We start from the raw sequence: 19,826 nt of genomic DNA, 5'->3' as shown, positions 1-19,826 counted from the left end.
CGATATATTATGTATATGTGTTCACTTATTGTCGTACAATAGATATATGGTAACATTGGGTCTTCTCCCATGGCCGTGGCACATGTCGTAGTTAACTTTACTGTATATTTGAAAATCATTCATCAATACATGGTTCCCAGCTATGTACAATTCCGCCATATGTTTCTTTGTAAATTAAAAAAAAACATTCGACAGATATCTATAGAAGAAGACTAATGATTTATCATTGTATTATGGATAAAATTAATTTTATAAACATTTTTGGTATTTCACGATAAACTGAAAAAGACATAATAGAGAAAAGAATGATAAAGAATTTTGTTTGGCTTTTAAAAAAAATTATTGATTTTTAAATACAACAAAACAAAGAACAGTTTTTGTATGGATTAGATCATTACAAGTATATTAAAAATGTTTAGAAAATTGTTATATATAAATATTGTTACGAAGAAAGGGTCATATGTTACTTCCTACCTCCATTTCAAACATCTTAAGCGGAGAATGGAAATCACTCCGATGCTCGTAAGGAACATGGTAGCAGTGGCAGTATTGTATAAGTCTGGAGGCGTGAAAATGGCAAAGGTAGTGCTAAAATAATAACAAACAGCGTTGCAACCTTTGAAAAATCTCAGAATGTCACGAAAAAAATTGAAGCAATTTGAGAAGAAACGGTTTAAAAAGTATCTCCTTTAACCACCCTCACCCCAAAATATATATTCGCTTAATATATTTTGTTCACATGAAAAAAGTCATAGTCGTTCAAATTTAGCTTTCTAAAACAATGTGTATCAATCTGGAATTTCCAGATCTATTTTTAGATCAATGTAGGGGAAATCAATCCTTGTATTCACCTGGAACGTCACGTGCAGGTAAATATAACGTAGCATTTCTTCCACATATTTGGATCTCAGCCAATCAGAAAGATAGGAATTATTCAATCATATAATACTAAATAATATTGATAAGAATATAAATCTCACGGAGTAGTGATCATAGTAGTAGAAAGAGTTGGTCCATTCTGGGTGTTCCCGTGTTGGACGAGGAGTCGTGGTCGTCACCTCTCTAGTTGTAGAAGCATGATCTATAGTAGCAGGATTGGTTTCATGCTAGAAAGAGCAGGTGTGAAGTACATTTTGTACGTAACATTCTACACTAAAACGAATTATATTATTAATACGAACCTCTCTTTATCAAAATGCCTCACTATGGTCAAAATTAGAAATGAGCGAATGATAACTTATGTTAAATTTTCATAAAACGTTATAATCTAATTGAAAAAAAAACTATAAAATATATACTTTTCCTGAAAACAACTGCATATTAACTGATTCATTAAATATCATTTATCTGCTGGTAATGGTTTTTCAACTGATACTCACAAACAATAGACATAACACACTAAGCTGGATTAGTAATAGCAATTTACAGTCCATAATCATGATGTTTTGGACAGGGAAAATGTTCTTATCTCACTTGTGACATTGGGATTCTAGATCTCTATATATAGAAGTAAATCAACATATTTTCCAAACTACATTTCACACAGTGTTATATCTAATTTGATGAAAGACAGTTCTGCTGTGTAAAAAAAACATACTGAATTTAAAACTAAAACTTTGAGGAAAGAAATCCCGATTAATACCTCGGAGTATTAACAATAACATCTTCTATGATCTTATTTAAAAGTTTTGTCTTTTAACATATACATATATGTAGGTTATAATGAGGACCTTTTTGTATGCATAGGATGCCGAGTTCGTTAAACAATCTAATATATGAAAGAAAGAAAACATTTGTTGTGACTTTCAACTCGATTACATACTGTTATATCGACGGCGTACAGTACATAAACACTGTGCAACATTTTGTCTATACGATAATAACACTTTTGAAAATGAAAAGAAACATACAACAGAGTCTGACACATATTGGATATTGTACTAGAAAAATAAATTAATAGTTATCTCTCAACCAAGGTATATGATAAATGTGCCATGGAGGAGTGAACATCCCAAGCCGACAGGTCATACCTGTCATTATCGGGAAACAAAGGAAACAAATCCATCGCCAATTCTGTGTATAAATAATGGATTAACAATCAAGTTGATGAAACGTTTAAACAGCTTTGTTTCTCAATGATAAATTGTATTTATCAGCTGACAAGGTCATTACGTCAAATGATGACTGACTTTTTTTTCATACCAATTGTGTGAAGACCATGGCAGGCGAAGGGCCAGACATGAAATGTATCGGATGTCTGCTTTAATCCAACAATCAGATGTATGTTAAAATCTCGCATTAAGCGATTGAAGGGCAAAATGAAAACCATCTAGCTTGTGCTCATAAAAATACGAAAACCATATATCTTTCTGTTTCCTTATAAAACTGCGTTATAGTGCATCAAATAATGAAGCCTGTTCTTTGGATGACGTAATGAATAGTCAGAGTAATAAAACAACTAGATAGATTAGATGAGTTTATCAGTGCTTAATTTAGCGACATCACATGATAAAAGCATACTGTTTATATTCAGCTGATATTCTATATTATGAAATGATTTATATGAAAACAAGATTGCCACTTTTCCTAAGTATTATGAATAAAATTAAAATTTGTGAAAGTGCAATGATGTATCAATAAAACCCATACAAAAATTAATTTTCTGTTTCATATAACTTATATATTGAAATAAGGTTTATATTATTTTTTCTTCTGAAATGATATTAAAATATAATTTTGTCATGATACTATACACTTTCGAAAATTTTAATTTTATTCTAATACTCAGGAAAAGTGGCAATGTTGTTTAAAAAGCACTTACTTAAAAATATTTTTATATTGTTAAAATAATCCTCAGTTGGGCATTATGGCACCAAAAAGAATAAAACTGGAATCCTTGAGCTATATAATGAAATTAGACAGAATTTTCTTTAAAGCATAATTCTTTAACAAAAATTTGTATGAAACATATTTATATATTATTGTCTTATCTATTTAAGCATTCCATTACACTGATACAGTACAATAATAAGTACAAATCTTATCAAAACGTGAATCATATTCCACTCTGTGACATGAATATGAAGTGTTTCAAAATCCATAATGTTGTCTCTAATAACAGTATATATTAAGATATTTTGATTATTTTTATATCTTTTTTAACTTGTCAAGTCGAAATAGATTTCTTTCTTCTTTGGTAACAAAGAGGTTGTACAAATATAGTTTTTAAGGGAGACTAGTTGGAAAATCTCAAAACATTTATGATTTATGAATAAAAAATACCTACCTTTTAATATAAGAACGGTATGCTGTTTGTAATTATATTACTCTTAAGTAAAGTATACAACGATCGAGTTTCTTAGTTTCAATACCATATATTTGCTAATACAAAATTTATGTATTCTCAATACAATAATTTTTTTTGATCAAATGCTTAAAATGGAATGATAAAAAAAAATTGAAATAGAATACAATTATGACAGGAATGTTATTGGAGATATATGCACAGATCTACGACGAACAAATAGCTATTTCATCTTCTTCAAAACGATCTTAAGTATCCAACAAATTATCAGGAATAAATCAAATATGAATAAGAACTCATTGTTATATTATATGTGTTGTAAGGTGCTAATTTTAACCTCTAGCTGATTCAAGGATAAATAACACAATCAATTTTTTTCTCCCAAAATTCAAATATATATGCTAAAATATATGCCTCTCTCTCTATTTATGAGAGAATTTTTGTTAAATTCAACAAAAACCAAACTACTTCAAAATGACGTTTATTGTCTATAAGTGTAAATATATTTTAATGACCTATTACGGATATACAAGCTCTATAGTGGTGTTGAGGTGCCTGCCGTGGTCGATACACATGTCGTAGTTGGTCTTGCTATAGTACTGAAGATCGTTCATTGGGGTGTGGTGTCCAGCAGCATACAAGGCATACATCCTTTTCTGTTAAGAAATCAATACAAACTGTAAAATAAACAATATTTCTTTAAGCATACTTGATCTCAATGGCGGTCGTTACCTGCTGTGGTTATAATAACAGGTTAAATTATCAAACTAAATCTAAACATTCACAAACGTTTTTGTACAAAATATTTAGCTGTTCAAAGTAGGAATATTCTCTGGGAAATCATATTTGATAATAATTGCGTATTACGTCTTTACTTACCTCGATGTTTATAGCAGTTTGTTGATCATGCACAGTATCCCGTTCATCGTATGGTACATGGTAACACATACATAATCTAGTTAATCTCGTCACGTGGATAGAGCATATGTAATGCTAAAAAACAATGGAAAATGCTTTTAGCGTGTAAAGGTGTAAAAATATAAGTATTACATTGTTTTATAAAAAGTGTAGTTTTTTTTTAAATCAGTTTGACTACAACACCTTCCAAAATAATTATATATACTCAGTATTATTATTAATTAATAAAATAAAGTATATAACACGTTTAGTTATGCAATATATACGTATATAAGGAACAGTGTTCAAGCTCAAAAGTCCATAAAACAATACAAAATGGGAGCAGAGCAAAAACGAACCTCCACAACATCAGAGATGGGTTCAGGTGTTGCCATGAATCAACCAAATTAATAAAATTATCAATTTATACTTACAGAAATGGGATCATAAAAGTAGAATGTGTAGCCGTATTCGAAGGACTCGGGGGTCGGTTTTTGTGTCGTAGTTGGGGTGGTGGGCTTGGGGGTAGTGGTGGATCTATGATGATGGTGATGTCCTCCAAAGACCACTGCCTTTAATTTCAAATTGAAAATAGTCCTTCAGCATTTCACTTAGAGAGTTTATTTACATATAACACATATAACAATATATAAAGTATATAAGATTTTCTCGTAAAAATGATTATATATATAAATGCCATACTAATAATCTTATATATTTACAATAAAAGTGTTTTACATCAATAATAAACGATTTAGACTTTATTACTTAAATGATAAATGTTATCTATGTTATCTATTTTTAATGAAGTTTACACTTATATTAAAAGTACAAGTTAGGGTTGTGAACAAAGATCAGAAATTCTTGTAAAAATGATTATACATGTATATATAAAATAATAACTATGACAAAATAAAAACTATTTCAAAAAAATGAAAATTTGGCGTACTTTAAGATTAAAACATTGACAGCATAAAATTGTTGCTGAAAATGAAATAAACAATGTGGCTCGGAAGAACTTGTAGGATGATACTAAAAATTAATTTGGTAGAAAACAATACTTTTTTCCAAAAAATGAACAATGTAATAACTTCTATAAGACTGGGTGTTCATGACCATTTTAAGACTATTTAATAAAACCTGCTGGAAAAAAAAGAATTACATTGTATATAATTGGCTTTAGCATATGTTTGACTGTTTCTTATGAAATAATAGTTTGGTTAAAACAAAAGTATATTTACCATCTTTTGTGGATTTAGACGTAATTTGTTTGACTACCCAGTCTCTTTAAAGGGATTAATACAAAAAAAGATACTTACTGCTACAACCAAAAGGAAAATGGGACTATACGAGATGCTGCCTGCTGCCATTTTAGAAACAATGCACTCAGTTTATGCCTTATCGAGGAATCGGAGAATTTACGTTTACAAATAGGGACAACTAGGAAGTTCACGTGAACTTTGGCACGTTTATTTACAAACTAAACACTAATTCCTGCTTGGATCTGTTTATCTTAAGGGGTTTCTTGGCTAATTCAAAAGAAAGTATGTGAGCTTCGAAGAACCCGAATCACTTTTTATAGAATGTAATAAGGTGAGGGATTTTTGATCGATCTCGAAAAATCAAGTAAACCTTACCAATCGCAAGCAGTACAAAACATGGATCCCAGTAAACAGGGTAGGATCAGAAGCCTAGAAGGAGTGAGCATCCCCTGTCCACAGTCACGGCCTCAGGAACCATATGCATTTATCATGTCGACGGATTGCTCCGTATTCAAATTTAGTTTAAAAGGATCATTTAATATTGTATGAAGCATGGCAGCTAAAATTAGTCTTAGCGATAAGTGTATTTGCCAACAAGGACAGTATAATCATACTATATTTGATTTTACATAATCACTAGATACACAAAGATGAAAAAGGATCGATCCAAAGTCAACCCGAATTTTCACATGGTTCTTTTGTAAAACATTCAAATTCAGTTGTGTTAGATTCTGTGTTTATTTCTAGTTCAGTGACGTTCACAAAAATATTTCACAATAGTTTATCAGTGTAAACTATAGCGAATTTATATTTTACATTTGTAAACCATAGAAAATGAATATTGTTAATTGATAAAACAATGAAATGTCCTCGAGCTGTATTTAAGCTCTAACGTCTATTAAAACATTGCATTTCAGGAACAGAGCAAACCGCAGACCTCAAAAAACATCAGAAGTGGGATGAGATAGTTTACGATTTGTAAACTATAGTTTACAGTCATAAACCTAGTTTATTAATTGTGAAACTAGGTTTACATTTTTGTGTTTATTTGTTAATTGATAAAACAATTTATACCTTAATGTCAAATTAAAGGCCACGACAAAATTATTTTTTACATGTAGAATTTTTGTGTGTTTATTTCATATACCTTAACGTCAAATTAAAGGACACGACAAAATTATTTTTTACATGTAGAATTTTTATGCAAACTTTATTTCATAAGAAAACAGAAAAAGATCTACTAATAAATGATTAACAATAACATGCTACCTAACAGTGGGGATCTGATCTTAAATCAAATCATATTGATTCCAAATTTATGTGTCAATTGATTGATAATACATTCATTTCGTTGGCTAGCGTATATCACAGTGATAAAGGCAAAACTTTGTTTTATTTCAAAAATTAATTTCTATGATTTTGAAAAATATATGTCAAAATTCTTGCTACTTGCAGATTTTCAGAACACATGTATAATTTTTCATGATAAAATTGAAACAAATAATCGATTTAAGTTTCATTTTCCATTTCAGAGAAAATAATAAAAAACAAAGCATTTTGCCATCGCTTTTTTAAATAAAACAAAAAGCATATACATTATTTATTACAAGACTTTTTTTTAAGAATTAAAAGTATAACTAAGTTTGCTACGGCTGTATAACGTTATTTGCGCTAATCTGTTCTGATATACTATTTGAGTATTCTTCAAACTTTTCAGATATCGATATACTATTCTTGGAAACAAGTTTCTCTCTTTTCTGTTTATTATCAACTGTGTTATTTTGAGATCCTTTACAAATAGTGACGTCACAATACTCCCATTCAACGTTCTTTTTCGTTGTAAAGCACCATGGTCTTTTTCTGCGCATGCGGAATGGGTTCCTACAATAATTATGATCCCCCAGACCGTCTGGATTTACATCTGCGGTAATTCCTGCCAGCAGACTGTGCCGTTGGGGGTATTTAGATGTCCAGTCTTGACACGTGATCCCCGATACAGTATGCTGGAGATTCCCGCGATAATCTCTCCCATCCTCAAACTCTAGAGGTAAGCACTTACCTACAGGAGAAATCAGACAAGATAAAACAGGGGGAAAATACACAAAAAGCCCTGTCAAACGGAATTTTATTTTATACAAATCCAATACTAAATTAATTGTTTTTTGTAACTTCTAGTATGCCTGTAAGCAAAGAATAATTTTGATTGCATAATACATGTACAGTTGTACATACGTCTCGCCTTCCGTTCACAGATGAAGGAGAATGCGTGATCTGGAAGCTGTTTGACCGATCCTGTCCACGCCCCTTCCCAGGCAAAATCAGATGTCGAGTTTTCCCGTCCAAGAACCATGGTAGAATATCCCTCTGGGGGACCACTATTCCAGGCAGTAAACGTCATAGACTTCGGCTTCCGGTCTTCTCCATTGTCCCATACAAAGGTATCATTTATTCTACGAGCACCTGTTCGCCATTTTGTCGACTTTTTAAAGTTTTTCTTTAAATATTGTTTTAAAAATCTATCTTCGTTTGCAGTGTTAAGATGGACCAGGGTGCTAAAGGACTCCGTACATGCTTTGTATGCGGCAGCATACTGAAGCCTAGGGCGGGTAACAAATTTGTAACAGCTACGTTTGTGTTTTATCCAATCTTTTGGGCATGCTGCAAATATTAGAACCGCCTTTAGAACTTTTCTATTTTATCAGAATATATATAGAAATGTCAAAAAATATAAATGCTTATTACACGTATTTAATAAATTACAAGTCATTTACTTGTTTCTTCATTATCTTGCTTCCGATTGCAAAAATACATATCTCGAAGTTGTGCAATGTCGATATTGCTGAGACCATCACGCTGCCCGATCCTAAGAGCTAATTCTTTTCCTATACCTATCACCTACAACATAAAATATACGTAAGATCATCAAACATTTACTCTAATGAATCGCTGTACTGAATATCGACCACAACTTCATCACCTGCCTTAATTGTCTTGAGTCCATTGTTGGTAAACGTCCGTTCACTGTAATGCATAATACTGGAATAATCGTAAGCGTACCCTCTTGATACGGCAATTGTTTTATTTAATTTGGCAAAATCTCCAATATAGTTTGGGGAGACATTATCCGTGTTAACCTCCACGTATTTGTCTCTGTCAGATCGGGCCTAAAATAAACAAGAAAACAGGGTAAAAAACATTCATTTTCTAGTTAATTTATTTTCCTACCTAAAAACTCATTTGAATTTTCTTTCAAAAATTAATAAGAATAGTGATAATCATTTTCTTCATTTAAAGATATAATGAATTTTAAAATTATGACCTGCTCATGCCAGAATCCTAGCGCATGGTTAATTTCGTGAATTGCCGTACCCTCTCTCCCACATCCGTAACCGAGACTGAGATTTTGCAGGCCCCCCACGCGGCCTACATTGGACCAGCAGCTGGGAAGGTAAATGGGGAGACATAATAAAATTTTTAAATATACAGAGAGCTAAAAGAATGACGTAATATAACGAAAGCCTAGTACTTAAATGCTACCGTCAACTAAACGTTATAGGTACTAAGTGTAAAAGAGGAAACTGCAGTACATGTACATGTATATTATAAAGATGCGTTCACTTTCATATCAAAAGTAGCATTTTATTCCTTCAGTCACACACTACAACCTATTGAACATTTTATTTTTTTATCATATTCAGTAAGTGTTACTGTCATTTAAATTGCTAAAATATAATTTTAGAAAGGCATTGTATAATGTACATTTTATAGCCAACAAAACTCAAATTCTATACCCTGGTTCACTGATGAATCTAACAAAGTCCGGGTTTTTCTTCCTTTTCTTTTTGAATACTATACACGTCCTGTTTGATATATGTTCCATCGCCTTCTTGACTGCTTTCCTGGCTGACCTGGCTGATAAATAAATTCCTTATAATTAAAGTGTTAATTAATACATTAAATGATAGGAAAGTATACTGATTCTATCAGTGTTTTAAGATAGAAAAATAATCAAATATATGTTTTAAACATAATTCTCAGGGGTCTTCGAAATATATTTTTTTTCACCATTTTGGTGAAGCAGAAATAGTATTTTTGATCGAGAAAAAAATCATATAGTAATGAAGATTTCTTAAAAGAAGATAATATTATGCTATTACAAAAGAAAAAATCAAATCGTTGCACTTCTACAAAGTGTTCTTGTGAAATATTCTTTAAAACTTAGAAAAATGACATCGTATTTTTATACATACGTTACCAAATATTTTCAATCGTATAGGAATGTTGTTTGGGGTTTTGAGTACGATGATGATTTGACGTTTATCATGACAATGGTAATATTGAAATAATACACCCGTTCATCAGAAAATGGCCCTTTAAATTGAAAAGGGTTTTTTGAAAGAAAATTAACATTAAAGAGACGAGGGCATTCAGTTTCTTTTCAATAGTTTATATTATATGATTAATTATCAAATTTAATAGGGCGTGAAGTGAGATTGTAAAAAAAGAAAAATAACTTTGGGTGATTTAACTACTAGTAAGTCAAACTTAGATTAAACCGTCTCTGAGCAGAAAATATTTTTAAAAATGAATAAAATACTAGTAGCTTTAAGACTATTGTTATAAAAAATAATTTCTTTTCTTCTCTTTTTTTGAGAAAATTTAAAGAATGCTATAAGAGAATTCAGTGATTGAGATTAATAGATCTTTCGATCTAAAATAAAGCGTAGACGGAAAGATATAACTCACAAAGTGATGGCGCAAATTGATAGTACATTATGCCATCCTTCCATAACCGGTCTTTCATACGAGTTGTCGCTCGTTTTCGACGTCTTTTTACAGGTCCATACATCATGTCTGCAGCCATTTCATCAAGGACGATGTCGCCATTGTAAAATGCACTGTTACCTGAATTTATACAGTATATAGTGTAAATGCATTTCATCCACGCGCCTCTCCTTCCATCTATCTTCTTATTCCGTGGAATCACCGTTATTCGCGGGGGACCAAAGTTCGTGGATTTTGTGGGTTAACCTTATCCATGAATTTGTACCAACAGAACAAATATTTTGCAATATATTTATTTTTTTGGATTTACTGAGTAAATGAGTAACGCCAGAATTAACTGTCCCACGAACCAGCAACATTTTGCTTAACCACGAACATTGAGCCCCAAAGAAATAAAATGATTCCACAGTACTAAGAAAATTTATTTGAAGAAATTTTAAATTTAGAGGATAAAGCTTAGATCTTTAGTAAGTGAAATGTTAACTTACCAGTTCCTCTAGGTTTCACCCGTTTGTTTTCCTTCATAAAGCATAGCGAGGGCGGACATATATCTGAAATTGACTCTCAAATTTTATTTATGATTCCTTTCATTAATTATATGTAAAAAGAAAAAAAAAACGAAGTAATGAAATGTGAACTTATAATGTAAAATATATCCCACTATGAAGCAGAATTAAGTTAAAATGTTCTAGACAACATTCAATAACAAGACAAAAGTATGTCATTCAGTAAACTGTAAGAAGAGAGAGAATATAAAATGTCGGCATGGGATACTCACTCCTCCATGTGACCTGATCCCACCTTTCCTGTTTGCTCTGCTCCTGTTTTGTATTGTTTTATGGATTTTGATCTTGAATACTGTTCGTTTTCTCCATATGTTTCATGTATTGAAAGGAAACTTAAAATGAAAAGCCCTGCTTTTTTAGTATCTTAATTACTGTAAACTAATTATCATCATCTTTTATTTGCGATTCGTCAATTTGAAATCAATCTGCGACGATTGAAACTTTTTCTACAAATACTTGAGGAAAATGAATGGCTCGCTGCGATTAATATTCGCGAGTTAGAGTAGGTCGCGGAACTCGCAGATATTTCTCGCACGCAAATAAAAGTTGGTTTACAGTAAAGACAGAGCTCTGTTTTACTAAAAGTGACTGGGTGGTTGATTTCTGCTTCATTGAAAGGTGACTTAAATACAGAGCTCTGCTTTACTGATAACTTATTGGCTGATTTCTGCCTTTTATTCCCCTACCCAAGAGTGAACAGTCAGTTGCCTGAATATTGCACTTTTTCAATGTGAATATTTGAATCTTAAACTTGATGCTTGCTATAGCTATACTAATTTGGAAGCGTCATAAAGAACATACATGTATATGGAAAATGTAAACCTACTGCAAGAGAAGTTAATGAATTAAATTGAAATTGCATTATACAGAGATAGCAAATGTTTTCAAACTCAAAGTCCATTTATTTTAAGCAATACAGAGCAGGATCAGAGCAAACACGGACCTTTAATCATGAGATATGGGATCAGGTGCTATGGAGGAGTGGGCATCCCCTGCCGACCGGTCATATCCTTGTGCTCCTTGTTATGATCAGGAAAAACTAGAAAATTCGTAGACAATTCAGTTTGTAATATATGGTCTAGCAATAAGTTAGAAAACGTCAGGTAGTATTTGACTCATTCTAATTTGTACTTGCTGACAAAGTCATTGAATCGACCATTATGGTAGAACTTGCGAAATGATGACTTCAAATGAGACTGTTTCAGCAACTTGTTTTATCAAAAGCTTACCTAGTTTTAGAAATTCTTTATACATGTACGTACATACGTAGAGCATGCTCTTGTGAATCGAAACAAATAAGACATACCCGGTATAAACCCCAAATCCAGGTGATAAGGCTGTATTGCTAACCAAATAAGGTAGATTGATGATTAAAAAGTTGAAATCATCACGTTTATCACAAAGCTTTGATGATGGGTTACCATGAATGCGTTTTACTGGTAACTTTAAGTTAAATATCCAGATATAAAACAGACAGTGTAAAACTCTGTGGTATCTTTTAATTCAAGCTCACTGGGATATATAGAGTCGACATATAAATGGAATTAAGTATTTTTAATTGATAATAAGTCGTCGATATATCGAAATATCGAGCTGAATGTATTAATATGTTGATAATATTTATCCTCTTGAAGTGACGGGCTAGATAAAGTTTAAACATCATTGAATTGTGAATGAAATTCTCAAGATGTTTATTCATACTATAGGGCTAGTGTAATCAGGGTATGGCAAGGTTAGGTAGGTCATCTGTTGACATGCAAAGTGACACGATCAAATATAAGAGATATAATAATATATACTAAATGAATATGTTCAATTACTAGTATCAATCTATAAGGTTTTTTTTTTATATTTTACAATTGTGCATATGAAATTATTGGTTTTATTATAGTGTCAATAATTATTTACAGTTGTTAAACATTTTTATAGAAGACACAAAGCGTACACCTCTTCATTTTGTTGTCATTTCAAATACCTAATTATCTATCATTGGAAAGTGTTGAAACGAAAATAAACCATGTACAATGATTTGCGGGTTAAAAATGCTATCTCGCACTTATGGTTTCTAATTGGTAGGAAGATAAACATGTCGACAGATTAAACTAACAGAGAAACTGCTCTATATTGAATCCTTTTTACTTCACTGCGATAAAGCATCAGCTGTGGCTTAGCAGGAATCCTTTTCTGCAAAGTCGATCGTCTTAAATGAACTACCTATGTACAAATTCCTTACAATCTTTTTCATTGATAACACAAGAATGTAAATATCAAACGTTGCAAAATTTTAGTGGATTTAAATCGCCGTCAAGTAGAGATTCTATTAACCGCGTAAAAGTGACCCACAAAAATTAATCTATCCTCATTTATTTTAATTACCAGAAGACAGTGACATATGACATATAAAATTCACTTTAAACATATTGATCTTTAATTAGGAGAGAAAACACATGCAAATATTAAATAAAAATCCCTTTGTTTACATTCCATACATTAATACTTACGATTATTGACCTGCCAGAAATCCCAGTATTTGGCGCGCTTTCTCATGACAGTGATGACGATTTTGGCCGTGGGCATTCCCCCTTTCACATTCACTTGAACGGATGGTATATATCGTGCTTTCGAAGAAGATGGAAATCCAGTTAGAACACAAATAAATATTGCAAAGTCCCTGAGTATCATTATTGCAAAGTGTTCAATTACTGCGATCGCACATGAACTTGTTGATATTGGATGCTCACTATGGATTCTGGCAAAGCCTTAATCCTGGCGCGTATGTCTTGTTACATATATCATATTATAACCTAACCTTTTTATATTCTATATGAACACAACTAGGCCACTAGTATTTATATAATATACCCCAGATTGAACGGGGTGCACTCTTCATTGTTCCGCTCCTGACGTCACTGTGTTTTCATCTCAGTTGTGAATATAGCACCTCATTCATTAGAAACGGAAATGCATGGTACATCTATTTCTGAGGTCAGTGAGCCATACAGCGGCCTTCTCAGTGGAATTTTAAACCCCACTCTATTTGTTTATTAATGACTACATATATATGCTCCCTCCGTGTAAATATTGACAATTGGACATTATGGATGGTACATTTAGATTTGAGCTATCGTAAATTACTGTCTTGACCAAGACATGAATGATAAAAGGCTTAGAGCGTCACCGAAATTATGAAGAATTTAATAGATAATGGCAAACTATTGAGATTAAGTTCAAAAAGGCAGCAGACTTGCTGTAGGGCAGGGCTCATATCACACTCATTAAAAGAAAAATTAAAAGATCGTCTTCATTAACAGTCTAAATGTTGAAGAAATCAAAATGTTGAAAGTGGAAAGTATGCTTACCGTTTTGTTCTACATGTAAATAAAATTTTATTTTATTCTCTTCTCAGCTACCTTCCTAAATTTGTCATTTCCTTTCAAAGGCATTGAAAGATGCCCAATTCTTTAAAATACATTTGTAGCTAATTAAAACTAAGATATAAATAAAGAATTTCTTGTTTCTTTACAACTGCTTCTTTTTAAATTGTTAAAAAAGTTTGTATACTGACATAAAAGAGATCTTGAAATTTCATGAATTCACCGACAATTGCAAGCATTTCTTCTTGACCGGTTAAGTACTGTGAACTAGGCTAAATCTTGACTATAATACCATGTCCTATGTATATAAACTAAAGAGTTTTCCGTTTGGTGACCATTGTCCGTGTTAAAAACCTGATCATTGCTTCAGACCCTTTGTTGGACGTGCCATTTAAATAAAAATAATATTTTTGCAGGGATTTGCAGAGAGTGTAAAGAAAATACCCTCGATCAGAAGGGCCTTGTCAAAATGACACCTAATTTTTACTTTTTCCAATGAAATTATTAACTTAAATTGGCGGTTGTTAATTCAATGATATTCGAAAGATTCAATTTTACACGTCTGACAGGCAAATACAATCATTATTTTGAAAAAAAACCACCCAATGTTATGCATAAAAGAAAATATTTAGTTTACATATTGTCTTTTACATTTCAAAAAAATTGTTACATTCTTTTCATTTACATGTATTTCATTTTAGTACATATTAACACAATTTCTGAACTCGGAAATTAAATATATATTATCCAGCTGTTGGAATTACAATGAATACTAATTGTGCTTCTTTATGAAGCAGAATTTATGGACAGAACATTCATGATAAGAAGAAATGCTTGTATGCTGTTACCAGTGTAAAGCTCACTGTCAGATATATAGACATATGCTTTATCAATTTAAAACAAGAGTAACTTCATTCATACATTGACTATATATTTCCCAGAGAACTTGAAATAAAAGACACAACAGAGTATGGTTCATCTGTTTCATATTTGGGTATTTTACTACAAAAGACAATATATATAATAGTAGTATTCTTAGAACAAAACTCTTGAGATAAACGTGATGACTTCAACTTTTCTCTCGTTTCCCTACTTACGTAACAATATAAATCCTTATCACCTGCATTGAAGTTTATATCTCCTCTAGATAATATAAAAAAGCTATTTACTAGCAAACTGCATGATGCTATACTATTTATGCAGTTTTGTTTAAAGTCTTTTTATGAAAGATACATGTACATGTATTTACCAACAAATTGCATGAGGAAACAAGTATACTTGTTTCAAAAGTTTTGTTTAAAGTCATAATTTCTCAAGTTCTATAGTCGACGCTATCGCCCTATCGACAAATACAATTTAAGTCAAATGCTGATTGACGTTTTTCATACTAATTGTTAAACTATTATTTTTAAAAAGAATTTTCTTTAGATTTTCCCTTTTGTCAAATTAATTAATTTTACATGAATTTCAAGCGGTGAGAATTGCAAATACAATGCTTGAAAATACAACATTGCAATGATTATTTCTCCATATGCTTATTTATATTGAATGTCTTTTTTCCGAACATTACACTGAGCTCAAAATTCTGAAGATTTCACGGATTACAGATTTTGGCATTGTAGTTATAGTGTTCTACAGGTAAGGAGAGGAAGAGAATAAAGTTAACGTAATTATTTACAGATAGTACGGAGGTATATGTACATAATACTATACCTTTTAAACTTTAATCATACAATTACAATTTAAATATTTACGTATTGTCGAGGGAATATGATGTCAATTTTGATCAGAGTTGAAAATATTACAGTTTGAGTTCAAAATATATTGTTTTACAAATAAATGCGAGGACGTTAGAGGTTTTCCAAATTCACACATACTTCATTTCTTGTAATATAAGCTGGGTACAACTTAGTTAATGTTAAATAGAGTTGTGTTGAAATTCAATTAAAATTTAAATGATATATACTTTTGTTCAGGTCAAATTTCCCATAAAGAAACAAGAAATATTGTCAACAAGACCACCAAAACATGTCTCCCCAACATAAACTGCATTATATAAAGTGCATTTTTATTCTTCTTATAATTTTCCCAGTTTGTAATGGGTGCAACATCAACAAACATCTGGGGGAATGTTTTTCTTCATAAGTGCAGTCAATTCATTTAATAACCATGGATTTGCTATTTTTGCATGATTTAAGAAATGAAAATTAAGCTACTCTTATGAACAAAAAGCCGATATGTTTCTTTACCTTATATTGTTACAACGCTGAAAACTTGTCTATTATCTGGGATGATAAAATGTAAAATACAATCTAGGTTGGCAAAGTTTTCCACTTGTGTTTTTCTATTTCATTAAAAAATCTTATAGTATCTATTTTCACAAAAACCTACCGGCTATGACGATGATTTTTACCAGGGATACATAATATTTGTGAACACTCATGTCCGTTTTTTCTAACCAATTCATGTTTAGAAAATTGTTAACTTGGTTTAATTATCTGCAGATGTGATTTACGCAGATGCGAACTGAGCTAATTATTTCTTAAAATAAACATTATATGAAATGACACCTCATTCGCTTTCTGAAATTAGATTTTTACTCATAAATCATTATTTAGACACCTATCAAAATATTAGTAACTAAAGTGTCGAAATTTGATTAGGTTTTGACATGTCATTAAAAGGGTCTAAATAGGAAATATCTGAAGTATTGCCTGGGGAATTTCTTATTTTAGAGAATTATCTTCTAGGTTTTCTTTCATAATATAAAGAACTCACTTAAAACGCTGATACCAAAACTGTTTAAAGCAAAATAAAACTTATGAAAATTAATACAAGGTATATTTTGGAGGGATAAATGCATTGGTGCAGCCTTAATCAATTTTTGTATTGGAAAACGTCGGCTAAGAAAAATTTGTATCATTTAATGTTTAATTGAATTAAAAAAAAAACGTTTTACTCCACTGGTCCATGCTGACAAAGCAGGTAGCAACGTAAAATTAACGTTGTCTTCTTTTGTAAGCTAGGCTCATTATATAAATTGTTTTTAGAAGAACTTGGATTTAATTCTACGAGTAGTAATACAACTTATAATCATAGTTCCCTTTCTAAGGTAGAAATTCTTCTAAATCATATGTCAGTTTTAAATATTTGTAATACCCAAAGTACCAAAATAAATTTGAACTACCATATATATATTGGATTCCGAAACTTCATAAGAATCCTTACAAAGTTACCTAGCAGGTTCCAGTAAATATTCAACCAAGCCTCTTTCTTTAATCCCCACTAAGATATTAACAGGAGGGAAGGAGAACTTCAGGAGAGCTGTGCAACAATATATTCAAGAAGTGGTGTAAATCAGATGTGGATACTCAAAAATTCCAAGGATCTTTTGGACCATTTGAAAGCTCAAGATTTCACAAAAATCAACAGCTAAAAACCTACGATTTTTCAACTTATACACAACCATTCCCCACGAGAAATGAAAGTCCAGGCTTTTTGCCATCATTGACAGCTGCTTTTTCCAATAAAAATGAAACTCGTAAATTTACTTACCTTGTCATTGGTCATTTGCAATTTTATTTTGTTAAAAATATTCTGATTATACACACAAGTACGCTGAAAATGACATCGAAAATGTAAGAGTTTCTGATTGACGCGCTCCGTTATCAGCAGTCTTATTTTTGTATTCAGAAGCAGAATTTGTGGAAAATTTTATGCTTGAAAAGAAGAAAATACATCCTGTGGCCTTCAGCTCGACATTTAAATATATCGACGATGTATTGTCAATTTACGATGATAATTATCATCCTTATGTCGATACGATATATCCTGGTGAGATGGAGATACAAGATACCACAGAGTCTGACACATCTGTTTCATATTTGGATATTTTACTTGAAAAAGACCTTTATGGTAATCTAACAACCAAGCTCTGTGATAAACGCGATGACTTTTCTATCGTCAACTTACCTTAATACTTATGCAGTAATATACATGTACTTTTATCACGTGTATACGGGGTTTATATCTTTCAGTTGATTCGATACGTATGAGCATACTCTACGTATGAACAATTTCTAAAACGAGGTAAATTCTTGACAAATAAGTTGATGAAACAAGAATATCAGCAGTCTCGTTTAAAGTCATCACTTTGTTATTTCTATGGTCGATACAATTGCCTTGTCAACAAATACAAATTAATTTATCATTAAGTAAAATCTTACTGACGTTTTTCCTACTAATTGTTAGTCCATTATCTATAGACTGAATTGACGACAGATTTTTGCGTTATTTTCCGATCATGACAAAGAGCACAAAACATGATCAATTGGCAGTGGATACTCACTCCTCCATGGCATCTGATCCCAACTCAGGTGTTTAAGAGGTTCGTGTTTGCTCTGCTCCTGATTTATGTTTTTAATAGACTTTTGAGCGTGAATATTGTTCGTTATCTCAATATATTTCATGTAACATACTTTAAGACATAGAGAAAATAAACCTGTATTTTTTAAATTTTATTTGTTATTTTATACCATAATTTCATAACTAATTATGCCATTTACTCGTTATTATATTTTTAAATATAAAGTGTAAAAATAGAAAATCCTTTACCTGTATTTTCTAATCAATTCATTTCTAATTTGCTCAGTATCTGTTTAAACAAAGGTATGCTTGTTTAGAAAATTGGTAGCCTAATTCTCTGTAGATATATAAGAAATGAATATGAATTTAGCTATTTTTCTCTTAATAAAAACACTATGAAACGTTATTACTAGTTTAATGTCTGAGATCTATGCTTTCTCAGATCATTAAACAGAACATGTCCTAATAGCTAAGTTGTTTTGAACATATTTCATAATATTATATATTTTTCTGAATTCTCTGAGGTAATTCCATATCTTTGAACTTTTTGCTTAGTGTGGTGTTTTTCTATATATTAAACTTGTTTTTAATTCTGCTAAAATATCAATGTCTCCTTAATCAATTGATTACATGATAAAAATACAAGTTTACTATTAAATTATAAAACATTGTAGGATATTTTAATTATTTTAAGTTATAAAACTGATACTTATTTTATATCAAGGCTTGTATGTTGTTTAAAAAACACTTGCATGGTTTTTTTTTAATTAGAATACACTAGTACAGCAATGTACAGTAACACAGAAGTACAGAGAAGTACAGTCGTCACTGATAGAATTTCAAACTCCTTAAAACGCATTTGATATTATACAATGGGGTTAACGTTAAAACACAATTATAACATAACTATCAAAACAAGGGGATTGTTCCATTACCTTGTTTAACTTTGTATAGTACAAAATTTGAATAAATTGGGTGCCAGTTGTGACGACAACATAATTATGTCCCTGATAAAATTTCAATGTTTTAGTGTGTTTTCATAAAAATACCCCATAATTCAGGAAACCGCACCAAATTCTTTTCTTCTCACCTCAGATGTACCTATTAAAATTCATTTTATTAACAATGAACCAAATTTCTGTTGGCGGATGTTAAAAAAATTAACAAATCGTATAAACTTAAGCTGAAAAATACCCTGACGTACGTCATGATCAATTTGCTTAATTAGAAAATTAAATCCCCGAGGACGAATGTACTAATTATAAATATGTGC

The 19,826-nt window shown here is 31.2% G+C and overlaps 3 protein-coding genes across 3 annotated transcripts; all 3 read right to left on the bottom strand.

Annotated features, from left to right (window-relative positions):
• On the bottom strand, positions 1-1,447 carry LOC134255972 (uncharacterized). The gene is made up of 4 exons (XM_062738571.1): positions 1,380-1,447; positions 981-1,106; positions 475-588; positions 1-165 (listed from the first exon to the last, which is right to left on the bottom strand). The coding sequence occupies exons 1-4, from the start codon at positions 1,437-1,439 to the stop codon at positions 22-24; spliced, it is 444 nt and encodes a 147-aa protein (XP_062594555.1). The 5' UTR covers positions 1,440-1,447; the 3' UTR covers positions 1-21.
• A 2,331-nt stretch (positions 1,448-3,778) lies between these two features.
• LOC134255968 (uncharacterized) lies at positions 3,779-5,571 on the bottom strand. Its single transcript, XM_062738567.1, has 4 exons — positions 5,521-5,571; positions 4,636-4,773; positions 4,184-4,297; positions 3,779-3,960 (listed from the first exon to the last, which is right to left on the bottom strand). Exons 1-4 carry the CDS (start codon positions 5,569-5,571, stop codon positions 3,823-3,825), a joined length of 441 nt encoding a protein of 146 aa, XP_062594551.1. The 3' UTR covers positions 3,779-3,822.
• Positions 5,572-7,067: 1,496 nt separating this feature from the next.
• LOC134255966 (uncharacterized) lies at positions 7,068-13,674 on the bottom strand. Its single transcript, XM_062738565.1, has 9 exons — positions 13,316-13,674; positions 10,737-10,799; positions 10,210-10,368; positions 9,255-9,375; positions 8,783-8,903; positions 8,445-8,627; positions 8,235-8,358; positions 7,696-8,121; positions 7,068-7,522 (listed from the first exon to the last, which is right to left on the bottom strand). Exons 1-9 carry the CDS (start codon positions 13,494-13,496, stop codon positions 7,110-7,112), a joined length of 1,791 nt encoding a protein of 596 aa, XP_062594549.1. The 5' UTR covers positions 13,497-13,674; the 3' UTR covers positions 7,068-7,109.
• Positions 13,675-19,826: the final 6,152 nt, after the last annotated feature.

The sequence above is a fragment of the Saccostrea cucullata genome, unplaced genomic scaffold (assembly GCF_032062105.1).
Source record: "Saccostrea cucullata isolate Sc308-1 unplaced genomic scaffold, CSIRO_AGI_Scuc_v1 ctg3680, whole genome shotgun sequence".
Classification (NCBI taxonomy): Eukaryota; Metazoa; Mollusca; class Bivalvia; order Ostreida; family Ostreidae; genus Saccostrea; species Saccostrea cuccullata.
This window is presented reverse-complemented; position numbering and strand designations above follow the sequence as displayed.

Excerpts from the sequence above, each read along its gene's own strand:
- LOC134255972 (XM_062738571.1), bottom strand. The coding sequence starts at position 1,439 with ATGATTATGGACTGTAAATTGCTATTACTAATCCAGCTTAGTGTGTTA. Across the intron at positions 1,107-1,379 it reads GTGTGTTATGTCTATTGTTT|CATGAAACCAATCCTGCTAC; the intron begins GTGAGTATCAGT and ends TGCTCTTTCTAG. Across the intron at positions 166-474 it reads TTAAGATGTTTGAAATGGAG|AAACATATGGCGGAATTGTA; the intron begins GTAGGAAGTAAC and ends TAATTTACAAAG.
- LOC134255968 (XM_062738567.1), bottom strand. The coding sequence starts at position 5,571 with ATGGCAGCAGGCAGCATCTCGTATAGTCCCATTTTCCTTTTGGTTGTA. Across the intron at positions 4,774-5,520 it reads TTTTCCTTTTGGTTGTAGCA|GCAGTGGTCTTTGGAGGACA; the intron begins GTAAGTATCTTT and ends TTGAAATTAAAG. Across the intron at positions 4,298-4,635 it reads ACTTTTATGATCCCATTTCT|CATTACATATGCTCTATCCA; the intron begins GTAAGTATAAAT and ends ATTGTTTTTTAG.
- LOC134255966 (XM_062738565.1), bottom strand. The coding sequence starts at position 13,496 with ATGATACTCAGGGACTTTGCAATATTTATTTGTGTTCTAACTGGATTT. Across the intron at positions 8,359-8,444 it reads ATGGACTCAAGACAATTAAG|GTGATAGGTATAGGAAAAGA; the intron begins GCAGGTGATGAA and ends TTTATGTTGTAG. Across the intron at positions 7,523-7,695 it reads CTGTGAACGGAAGGCGAGAC|GTAAGTGCTTACCTCTAGAG; the intron begins GTATGTACAACT and ends TTTCTCCTGTAG.